We start from the raw sequence: 12,155 nt of genomic DNA, 5'->3' as shown, positions 1-12,155 counted from the left end.
GTCCTCAACTATTAGAGGAAATTGAGAAAAGGAAGAAAGTTTGACGGGAAAGATGTTCTTTCTCTCCAGTTTTGGACATGCTCAATTTAAGATGTCTACAACATATCCTGTTGAAAAATATCCAAAAGATTCAAGACTGGAGGGCAGCAGAGAGTTTAGGTCTGGATAAGTAGATCTGAAGTCTACATGAGGATATCCATGAACCCCAATAAGTGGAGAACCCCTGCACTGACTCCCTTTGTGTTTCACTAAAAATAGACTATTTTCAGTTCAATTGAATAAACATATGCTTACTGTATGTGCTGGGCCCAGACAAATATGAAACTGTCCCTGCCCTCATGGAACCTCCATTTCTCAGAAGACAGGAGGGGGAGAGTATGTATACCAAAGGGGGCTAGGCAGGAGCTGGCCCCTGAGCTGCACTACACCAGAAACCTGGGATTCTAGGAGATAGGTGAGGAAAGCAACCTGTCCAGGCATGGAGGTCTTGGAAGCTGAATGGGTAATGGCCACTTCAATTTGAAGTTTCCTGCATCTGATTTGGGGAGACCCAGCCCAGGGGACTCCAGGGGTGCATCTTGAGGATTCTTTGGTTCTGCAATATGGAGTGACTCTTGTGTCCTTCCCTTGAAGCTGTGTTCTATTATGGACTGAATTATCATGCCAATTCTATGATTGATAGTCGTCTGGGCCTCGATTGGTCAGACCCACCACTGTAAGCACCATCTCAGCACATACAGGGTGGCTAAGTGAGAAGCTGAATGTACCATGTGCAGTTTGGATGCTGGCAGGGAGAGCAGGGTTTTCCTTCCTTCACTCTCATGTAAGAAGCTGCTGGCTCCTTACTGGGGAGTCAGAACTAGAGGTCTTGTCTTCCTGGAGCTCACAAGTGGCTTGAGTAAGATGGGGTTATAGACACTGCCCTGCATCCATGGAGCCCAAAGTCTCCAGTGGGTGAAGACAGGTCCCCAGATAACTTTAATATTAGTCACCCATTAGTCCTGGCTCCTCTGTTTGACTTTTCCAGCTTTTCCTACCCCAGCCCCTTCCTCTCTTTCCAGTCCTCATACCCTGTGAGTCTGACCCTCCCCTTTTCTCTTGTCTCCATGCAGGCTGTCCCCCATGCTGATAGCTTCCTTCCACAGGAGGCCTCTCCTGATGCCTCTGGCTGCCAGCAGTGCCTAACCCTCCAAAGTATGTCCCTCTGGGGCATCTTATAGGGAGCACCGGGCCTGGAATCAGCAAAGCCTGAGGTCATATCTGGCCTTGGACATTTGCTAACAGTGTGACCTTGGGCTACCTCAGTTCACTCCTCTGTAAAATGAGGACACAAGAACTCCTACCTTCCAGGCTGCCAAGAGAATAATATCTGTGAAATGATTTGCAAACCTTGAAGAGTCACATCAGTGCCAACCCTTCTCAGTCCCTGTGTTTGTGTGTATTGTCTTTCCCCCGTTTTGTGTATCCCCAGCACCCAGGGCTTTGTCTGGGTATGCATGAGTGCTTAATAACTTGTCGTTTGATTGACTTATTCTGATTGTTTGCTCACTGGCACTGAGGGCCAGAGCGCCCTCAATGCAGGACCGTAAGCGCCCTGAGGACAAGTACCCAGCCAGGGACTGAGCCAGAAGACTGCCAGTGATGAGGGTGTCCTTCCCTTTTGTCTTCTGCCCATGACACCTCCCTGTTGTTCCCACGTCAGGCCCACCCAAGTCCACAATCTGCTCTCTCTCTTTTCCAGGGGTTTTACTGTCCATGGGGTTTGGCTTTGTGGAGTACAGGAAGCCAGAGCAAGCCCAGAAAGCCCTCAAACAGCTCCAGGTAAAGGACCTCCATGGCCTTGTGCCCCACCCCCCAGGGTGATTTCCTGCAGAGGATGGGCAGCAGGAAACAACATCCACTGGGACCCAGACTTAGCAGGCCCCTGATGATAGGCCAGTGTCAAGAGTACCTGGGAAGCCACAGGCCCCTACTGGCTCAAGAGATGAATCTGGGCTCCCCTCTTCACCACTGCCACCTATCTGTCTTCTCATTGCATGGAGGAGAGACTTGACTTGAAGTCAAGAGTCCTCAGTTCTGACCCTGTCCAGATACTCCTGCCTGTGGTGCTTTCCTATGGACTGGACCTGTGCCGCTTACTTAGGGAGTTACCTTGGGCATGTTCATGGTTTCCTCATTCCTGAGCTCAGGGTCTTGAACATGGAATGGTGGAAATAGCTTGGATTGGGAACTGGGAAACCTGGGTTCAAATCACAACAGCAAACATTTTTCCAGCCCTTTAAGATTTGCAAAATACTTTATGCTATCCCATTTGATCGTCCTAGTAATCCTGGAAGGTCACTATTATTATACCCATTTTATAGTTGTGGAACTGAAGCTCAGGGGGATGTTGTCTCAGCTGGTATCTCAGGTGGCACTTGAACCCAGGCCTCCATGACTCCCACCTCTACCCAGTCAGTACCAGCTCTGCTCTTTGACTATGTGTGTGTCCTGGGGCAGATCGACTCCTCTCTCCGGGTCAGCCTGTAAGATGGCCATGTTCCTGTGACTTATTCCAGCTCTTAATCTTTTCTGACTTAAAAACAGTCGGGGGGCAAGAAGCTCCTTGACCCTAAATCTCTTCCCCTCACTGCTCTGCCTGCCACTCCCCATTTCCTCTCCTGCTGTTTCCCACTCTGATACCAGATGCTTGTGGCAAGAGAGGGGAGGTTTTCATTTGCCATCCCTCTATGAGGAGGCTGAGGGCAGGGACCCTAGGGTCCGTTTCTTAAAGCTAGCCCTTTAGGGGTAATAGCAGGTGTTGTTCATTACTCTCAGACATCGTCCCTCTGCTTGAGGCAGGAGCACCCCCTTAGGTTTCTCTCCACACTCAGAGTCCTCTTAGTCTGCTCTGACCACTGGCTATTGAACTGAGTGCCCCTAAGAGGGTAGAACAAAGAGTCACTGAGTCTCCTTTCCCAGGGCTGCATGGTGGACGACCACAAGCTGGAAGTGAAGATTTCCGAGAGGGCCATCAAGTGAGTCTCTTGCTTTCTGACTTCCCACCCCTGACTGCACATGGGTCTCCTGGGGACCCCCCCCCCAAGAACTACCTTCTGCTCCTTCTCACATCCTCAAAGCCCAAACCTCCTGACCGTGCATGTTGGCCCTTTATAATTAAAGTGGCGTTGAGTGTGTCTGTCCCAAACTTACGTTTCCATGATAAACTGGAGCCGTTCTGGTCCATTGCATAAATACCTAATACACATTTATTATAATAATGGGAAACATTCGAGGGGAAACGCTTTCTAATTGCATTGGTCTGGGCAGTGGAAATAAACAGAGGAGCGGCCGGGGGGGACAGTGTTAGAATGAACAATCCATCACCCAGCTCTGTCCAGGACCTGACAGTGAATGGGACATGGGGACAATTGCAGTCATGGGATCATAAGCCCAGAGCTAGAAGGGCCCCCAAATGTCAGCCTGGCCAAGTGCTTTCCTTTTACAGGCCAGCATACCGACATTTCATTGGATTCACACAATAGCCTTGCCAGGGAGGTGTCATTTTATATTTAAGGAAACTGAGATAGAGGGAAGTAAAGTGATTTGCCCAGGGTCACGCTGCCAGTAAGTATCTGACTGGATTTGAACTTAGATCTTCCTGACTCCAGTACTGGTATTCTATCCACTGAGCCACCTTGCTTCATGCCAGTGGGATCCATCACAACATGAAGATTGAAGGGACAGACTTGGAGTAAATGGACCTAGCAGCATCCTACCCCAGGTCCTTAGTAAATGACTGACTGTTGGCCAGCCACTCAAGCTCTTGGGTCCAGTGCTTCTTCCCCATTAAAAAGGGTATTAGCCCAGGGGATAGAGAACTGGCCTCAGCACTAAGACGATCTGGATTCCAGTCCTGCCTCTGACCTGTCCTGACTGTGAACCTTGGGCAGATCACTTAACCCCTTAGTGCTCTGACAAATTTCCAAGATATTATGTTGCAGTGAATGTGCCAACTTGCATTGAGAGGGGGACTTTCTTCACCTGGGAGTCTCCCATACTAGTGAAAGCCCAGATCTGGCCTCCCTTTAAAACCCTTAAAAGGCTCTACAGTTGCCTTCTCCAGGACGTCTGCCTGACCGATGGACCTGCAGCATTGAGAGCTGGCAGAAGTGTCTCAGGTGGTGAACTCACCAGCTCTGGGAGGGTAGGAATCCCACAAGAGCATGCCCTCACTCAGGAAACTTCAGGCTAACCTTTAGGCTGAATTGAGACATCCTTGAAAGACTTTATCAGAGAGCTTTCCCGTGAAGAAAATGGCTTTATGATTTGATGCAAAGCTAAGAGCCCCCTTTGTCTCTCCACCTTAGGAAATAGGGATCTCAGGGGAGCCCCGCCTAAGCTGCATGGTCCTCTCTGTCCATCCGAAAATAAAATAAGAAAAGGGATCCGAGTTAGAAACCCAGGACTTCATGCTGATTCATGTTTCTCAAGGCTTTATGCCAATTATAGCTCATGTCTCCAAATCATTTTGAATGTCCTATGAATTCAAGGGGAAGACAATGTCCCTCTCCCTTGCATAAACCTTGTTGACCCTCTTTCAAGGGAAGACAGGTGGATTTGCCCACTTCTCCTGTTCCAGCCCCAGAGGTCTACAGCAAATGAGGCACCGAAGAGATGCCTACCCCTTGTGGGACATTGCCCACCTGGCTTGGTTCAGTATGGGAAGCTGGGCCAGTGTGGCTTGGGGATGGGGGAAGGAAGTACCAAGTCCTTCTGTTGGATGATCAATTGCTTGTTCACCAGGCCAGCTGTGACATCAGCTCGGCAGAAACAGATGACCCGTAAGCAGAGGACGTCGAAGATCTTAGTCCGGAACATCCCCTTCCAGGCCAGTGTGCGGGAAATCAGAGAACTGTTCAGGTAAGGGCATGTTTTTGTCATATTATTTAAGGATGCCTGCTACCCTTGACCTCTCCCCTTGTGATCTCAGAGTCGTGTCACAACGTTGGGTGCAAAGTGGCCTATGAAGCCCTGGGACTCTGAGCAGTTCTCAATGGAGTCTTATGGAGATCTTTGTCAGGAATAAACTTTCATCGGGGGGCTCTCTTGGGAGGGGCTGCTCTGACATCGCTCACCCTGGATACCTGTGGTCCTCTGCACCCTCTAATACTGAAGCCACTCCTTCCCTGAGTTAATAGTTTGTTTCAGAAGGCCCCGGACCCAGTGTCCTCACCTTGGTAAGCTCACATGGTAACACCATCTCATTGAGTGGTTAGAGCCACTTATCGAGACCTACAAGGAGGATGCTTGGATGAGGGAAGAGAAGGAGAAGGTCTAGAGTAAGGGTAGAGGGGACACTGCTTGGGAGGAGTTAGATAGGAGGGGTGAGTTTGATTCTACTGTGGTCTGCTAAACAGCATCAGCAATGATGATGATGATGATGATGATCTTGATGATGATCTGCTAAGTACTAATAGTGATGGAGGTGATGATGAAGACTATGATAATCAGTGTTTACATTGGTGCACCAAGCACATAGGAATTAAAGTCTCATTTAACCCAGAATCTCTGAGATCCCCAAAGACACAGACCATATAGACAAATGAGGCTGTGTCCGGGTAGGCTTGTCAGGTCCTGGAAAACAGCAGAGTCCCTTGGCAGGCGAGCATTTATTAAGCGCCTTGTGTCTGCCAGGCACTGTGGCTAAGGGCTCACAAGGCTGTGTTGAGCATGATGCCCCTGCTGGGGCTCAGAGCTGGATGTGATCTGTAAGGTTGCCCATAGCTCTTCCTAGAGCTGCAGGAAAGGAGAAGAAATGACTCACTTAGAATCACTGCTTCAGTAAGCTTGGACAGGTTCCTTAGTTAGCATTTATTAAACTCCTGCTGTTGCTGGGAGGCATACTATGCTGAGGTACACCTTGCTAAGCACTGGGGCTACAAAGGCAAAGGTGAGTCCTGCCCTCGGGGAGCTCACAGTCTAACTTCAGATCAATCCATTTGAGCAAGTATTTATTAAGCACCTACAGTATACTGGACAGCATGGCAAAGTGTCCTGAGAACTAACTTTGGAGTGGGAAGACCTGGGTTCAAGTTCAGTCTCTTGACACGTTCTTGACTGTGGCCAAAATAAGTCTCTTGACATGCCTCTGCCTCTCAAAGGCTAGAATTTGTAAAATCCTCAGAGATCAGCCTTCCTAGAGGGAACTTCTCTATACCAGTGAATTCCAAGGTCCAGACTGAATAAATGTGCTCAGCTGTGGGGGGGAGCCAAGGGAAGACTTCAGTCCATTATGGGACTTGATCTAAGTCACTGAGGTCTCCTAGAGGAGGACCCAGGCCTCCTGAACCCCAGCCTTGGGTACTCAGCACTCACTGGACTGATCTGAGTATCCACAGAGAAGGTGACATTCAGGATATGTCGTGATAAAGTCAGCAACCATAGTAGGTCTTTACTAATTAGCTATCGGGACCCTCTCGGGTCTAGGAGGTATATTTTACTTGGAGACAGTGTGGTCTTCTGCATTTTAGCCTCCAGTGAGAAATCTGAGGTTTATTGCTTTATGTAGCGCAAGGATGACCCAGGTAAAACCCATCCCTACCTTGGTTGTTGTTGTTTGTCTTTCATTCTTAAAGAGGACCAGGATATCAGGGAGGTAGTGCCATGACAAGTACCTGAATTGAGTCTGAGGGAGGAGGTGCTGGGCTAAGTCCCCAGCTTCAGTCTCTCCTACAGAGCTATTTGGGTCCAGTGGTCAAATATGGATCATGACAATTGGTGACGGTGGACTTTTTAAGCTAGAGTCCTTAACAGGTCTCAGTTTGACTGAGTGATCTAGGCAAGGTAGGAAAGAAATTGAGCCAAACATGGCCTCTTTTACCTAGGCAAAAAAAAAAACCCTCAATCTGGGAGGGGAAGACCCTTAGAGTTTCTAGCCAAAGCAGAACAACTGCTTGACCTGGGACCTGTTGTTGGCCAATCTAGGAGAGCCTGGTTATCTTGACGTAGATGACCTTCCTTCATCCTCATTATCATTCTTCAACATATATGCTATTATCTATATTTTGTAGAGCAATGACACAACAAGCATTTATTAGCTGCCTTTTGTATCTCATTGATATTTTATTTTTCCACTTACATGTTATGAAAGTTTTCAATAATCATCCACGTGCATATTTATAAGTTACATAATTTTCTTCCACCTTCTCTTCCCACCCCCCCCCTTCAGCTGCAAACAGTCTAGAGAACAATGTTCGTGTACATTTGTGTTTAACATGTTTACATATTAGTCATTTTCTATATGAGGAATTCGGACTGAGGGAAAATAAAGAATGCCATGGGATTGGAATGAAAAATACAAGAAATTTTTAAAAAGTGAACATAATGTTCATTCAGATTCTGTAGTTTTTTGTTTTGTTTGTCTGAAAGTGGATGACACCAATTGTCTCTCAGCCATTAGACCCTTTGGGGTACAGATACAAAGTTCAAGAGCTGATTTCCCATGGTCACGTATCTGAGGCAACTAGGTGGAGCAGTGGATAGGGTGCTAGCCCTGCAATCAGAAAGACGAGTTCAAGTCTAGTCTCAGACACTAGCTGTGGGACTCTAGGCAAGTCACTTTAACCTCAGTTTGTCTCTCTTTTATCATCCTTAGAATAGGGATAGCAATGGCACTCACTGCCTAGAATTTTGCAAGGATAAAATGAGATTAAGGCTTGGTGTTAGCAAGGCCCAAAAAGATACGACATGCAACTCTTATTTTCTGTGGGAGCATTGGAATTCAGGTCTTCATGACTCTGTGGAGCATGGCAGGTACATCTTCGAAAGGTTTCCAAGGCTCATAGAGGCTGAGCTGCTATGCCACAGTCTCCCAGCTAAGTGGGAATTTGAACCTGGATCCCCCTGAATCTCAGGACAACCTCTCTCTTTGCCACATCTCCAGGGTTCCATCAAGGTAAGTCAGGACCCAAGTGCATGCCTGCTTGTTTCCAAGTGATTCCATCATAACCTTTTGAAAGGATCTCCATTTAAGAGCCTCCAGATAAGAACGGGTGTGCAGAGAAGAGCGCATGCTACTCAGGAAATAATACCCTACACAAGGACAGTCTTACTTAGTTCCATTCTAGTCCGCAGTTATCCCGGAAACAAAAGCCAGCAATGCAGAGCACGAAAGCTTTGTTTGATGCTGCTCCATATCCTTGTTTGGAGAAGAGGAGGGACTGGCTGGTGCTTCTGCATAATTACTTGTCGACCCCTGTCTCAAACACTCTGCCCCTCCCCTTGCGACGGGGTTTTTTCTAGGTCATCTTCCCTGTGCCCCTGGAAATTGAAAGCCCCCCTGGCTCTCCTCCTGCCCACCTTTTGTTGTTTTCCCCATTATCTAGGATCGAAGGCACTTCCCCGCACAGAACAGCAGGGGACACTCTTAGCCTTCTCTGTGAAGGAAGCTTGGCTCTGGACACATTCACATCCATGTGGTTCAGACAATGCGACGTACTTCCTTAGGAAGTCTGGCTTTCCTACAGTTTGGAATTTTATAGGTTTTCTAAGAGACTGCCTAGTGTGATAATAACAGTGATGACCGGCCAATGACAGATCCTCCCTTACAAATCTTGAGAATTCAGCCAACAAACTACTGGAACTGTGTGTCTTCACAGTCAGCAAGAGTGCCCTCCATCACTTGGACTCCACATTGACATATAAAATTTTTCAAATAGCATTTTTAATAGATATTCTTGTGCCAAACACTCCTTACATGTCATTTATATTGTATGAGAAACCTAGCAAAAGAATCAAAACCAGATGGGACATGAAATGTGGTACATGTCATCCCCATCATCCTCTCTGGATATCTCTTATCATCTGGAGATGTCCCAGAGATGCACATCCCAATACTTTTAATTCAGTGACAAAAAGTAGTCATTTAATTTTCCTGTATGATAGTCCTCCAGACATTATACAGTTTTTAAAAAGTGGAATGGCAAGCAGTTCTGGGATCATTTATACCTAACTTCCATCAAATATGAGACCTGAATGTACTGGTTCCTGGGAGAAGCAATGTGGTATAGTGGGTAGAATGAGGAAATTGGTCCAGATTGTCTCTTGCCTCTTCCATTTCTGGATCTTTGAACTAATCCTCTGTATCCAATGACAGATCATTTCTTCTCTCATGCCTCAGTTCCCACATCTGTAAAATTAGAACATTGGATTATTTGACCTCCTATAAGTCTGTGATGTTATGAGAAGAATACTAACAATGATAAAGCCGCAGGAGACAGCCAGCATTCATCTTTTGGCAAACTTTTGAGTTCCACATTTTTCCTACCATCCTCCCCCCTCCCCCACTCCCATGGGCATCAAACAACCTAATACAGATTGTATAGATTAGTTCTGTTGTGAAAGAAGAATTAGAACTAAGGGGGGAGGAGCAGCTAGGTGGCACAATGGATAAAAGAACCAGCCCTGGAGTCGGAAGTGCTGAGTTAAAATCTGACTCAGATACTTAATAATTCTCTAGTTGTGTGACCTTGGGCAAGTCACTTAACCCCATTGCTTTGCCCCCCCCCTAAAAAAAGGAGAAATGGGGGGGGCCCTGAGAGAGAAAGAAACGACATAAAAGAAGTTTTTAAAAGTGACAAAAGTGACTCCATAGTGTTTTCTCTGAATGTGAATGACATAATCCATAGTAGGTCTCTCAAGATTGTCCTTGAATAGCAACTGAACTATTGAAAGGAACCATGTCCATCACAGCTTATCATCTTACCATGTTGATGTTAATGTGTACAATATTCTTCTGAATCTTCTCACTTCACTCAGCATCAGTTCATGCAAATCTTTCCAGGCTTTTCTGTAGTCCCCCTACTCATGATTTCTTACAGAACAATAGTGCTCCATTACACTTGATACCATAACTTGTTCAGCCAATGCCAATTGGTGGGCACTGAAAAAAGATTCTTTTTTTTTTCTTTTTGCAAGGCAGTAGGGTTAAGTGACTTGCCCAAGGTCACATAACTAGGTAATTATTGAGGTCTGAGATGATCTTCTGACTCCAGGCTGGTGCTCTATCCACTGCGCCACCTAGCTGCCCCCCTGAATAAGATGCTTCCGTGTCTTCTTTCACTTCTTTGAAGTGGGAGCTGTTAGCACCCACATTCTACCAAAATGTAAACTGAGATTGAGCATTACCAACTTAAGGGAAAGTGATAGGATGAAGGACCTCAAATTCACACAATCTGAAGATCTGTCCTTGAACTGAGAAGGTTTGGAGGCATGAAAACTGTCTTCCAAGTATTTGATAAGCTCTTCTTCAGAACATATCAGATTTGTTTTGGGGGGCCTCCCAGAAGGCAGAACCCATTTTCAATCATAAGGTGAAAGTTTCCAAGAGGCACACCAATAGACAGAAACTTTGCTAATGCAGGAAGCATTGGGAAGTGGCAGATCCCCCCCCCCCCCCAAGATGATTCCTTTGTGAATTATGGAGAGGTTTCCTTGTTTGGGTAAGGGTTAAACTTGGTGACTCCTAAGATCCCTTCCACCTGGTATTGATTTTGTGACTTGTCCAGTGTCCCAAAAAAAGAATTTGAATTCAGGTTCTCCTAACTCCCAGTCTGGCACTTGTTTTTTAAATAGATGATATGTCCTTCTAAACATCTTGTTCGTGTATAGATAAGGATGAGGAAATCAGGATGGTAGACTAGAAGGAATACTAGTCTTCTAGTCAGAAGTCGCAACCCTGATACTCATTAATTGTGCTTCAGTGAAACTCTGTTTCCTCTTTGTAAAATGGAATTGCTAATAAATATGCTAGGGCAACTAGGTGGCACAGGGAAACAGCACCAGGCCTGCAGTCAGGGAGACTCATTTTCTTGAGTTCAAATCTGGCCTCAGACACTTCCTAGCTGTGTGACTCTGGGCAAGTTGCTTTACCTTGTTTGCCTCAATTTCCTCATCTGTAAAATGAACACTCCAATATCTTTGCCAAGAAAACCCTAAAAGAGGTCACAAAGAGTCAGACACAATTGAAAAATGACAGAAAAACAAAAGAAATGTGCTGTTGTTACCCTCACAGTTTTATTGTAAAGAAAACTCTTTAGAAATGTAGGGTGTTATTATGTAGTATATCAGAGAGAAAGAGATAATTTTGGGGTAGACCATGGGCCCCACTGGTATGCTTGCAGTGGCCAAGAGAAATAGAGAAAGGCCCCCCAGCACTTTGGGTAGACCCCATGACAATCTAGTGGGAAGGCAAGGACAGAGCAGTTCATTAAAGATGTGTTAAGCACCTGCTGTTTACCAAGCACTCTGCAAATAAAATCACAGACCATCCTGCTCTCAAGGAGTTTACAGTCTAAAGTCAAACACTATGGTTTGAACAAAGCTTCCCCCCCCACCCCTTTCTGTTCTTATGCCTGGCACATAGTAGGTATTCCTAAAGCTTGTTGACTTGACAAAGATGATCAGTCAGGGATAGGTCTCAGTTCTCATCGTTGGTGAAAGTGGTCCCCAGAGCCATCGGTGTCCTGACCCCCATCCCAGAGCCATGGGCTGCTTGCTAGTTTTCTAGTGGGGGAATGTTTACCAAGCCATCTACACTCTTCCCCAAGCCTCCTTCTGACTGATGGTGTGCATTCAGGAAGCAGATTGTAGAAATCAGGAGCAGAGTCTGTGCAAAAGCGGTTTTGTCTTCAGGGTTCATTGGCCCCCTGGGCCTCATTATTACTCTTCTCTAACCATCAGAGTAAACCAGCTTCTCCAGCATTCAGACAGGTGGCACATGGCAGCAGGGACCAGGATCAAAGTGGGTACCTGTCTCAGGAGTACTCTGCATTGGCTTTCTGGATAATTCTTTTTCTGTTCACTTTTCTGAGATTTCCATCTATCTATTCTCTCTCAAAAAAATCAACCCGTATTTTTTGGCTTCTGACTGAATTTTAGCGATAATGGAAAAACCTTCGGTTAAGTGTCATATTGTCCATTTAAACCAACTTTGAATGATGAGATGATGATGATGATGATGATGATGATAATGATAATAGCTGACATTTCTGTGATGTTTTAAGGTTTCCAAAGGGCTTTACAAACATATCATTTGATCCTTAGAGCAACTTTTGGAGGTTGATACTATTATTATTCATCATTTTACAGATGAGAGAAATGAGGCAGAAAGCAGT

The 12,155-nt window shown here is 46.0% G+C and overlaps 1 protein-coding gene across 3 annotated transcripts in view; it reads left to right on the top strand.

Annotated features, from left to right (window-relative positions):
* Window positions 1-12,155, top strand: part of RBM19 (RNA binding motif protein 19) — a 177,489-nt gene that overhangs the window by 49,442 nt on the left and 115,892 nt on the right. For all 3 annotated transcript variants that reach the window (XM_074205845.1, XM_074205847.1, XM_074205846.1), the window contains exons 19-21: window positions 1,742-1,821; window positions 2,962-3,017; window positions 4,786-4,902. In XM_074205845.1, coding sequence (XP_074061946.1) covers window positions 1,742-1,821; window positions 2,962-3,017; window positions 4,786-4,902 — 253 coding nt within the window. The remainder of the gene's footprint in view (window positions 1-1,741; window positions 1,822-2,961; window positions 3,018-4,785; window positions 4,903-12,155) is intronic.

The sequence above is a fragment of the Macrotis lagotis genome, chromosome X (genome assembly GCF_037893015.1).
Source record: "Macrotis lagotis isolate mMagLag1 chromosome X, bilby.v1.9.chrom.fasta, whole genome shotgun sequence".
NCBI classification, from domain to species: domain Eukaryota; kingdom Metazoa; phylum Chordata; class Mammalia; order Peramelemorphia; family Peramelidae; genus Macrotis; species Macrotis lagotis.
This window is presented reverse-complemented; position numbering and strand designations above follow the sequence as displayed.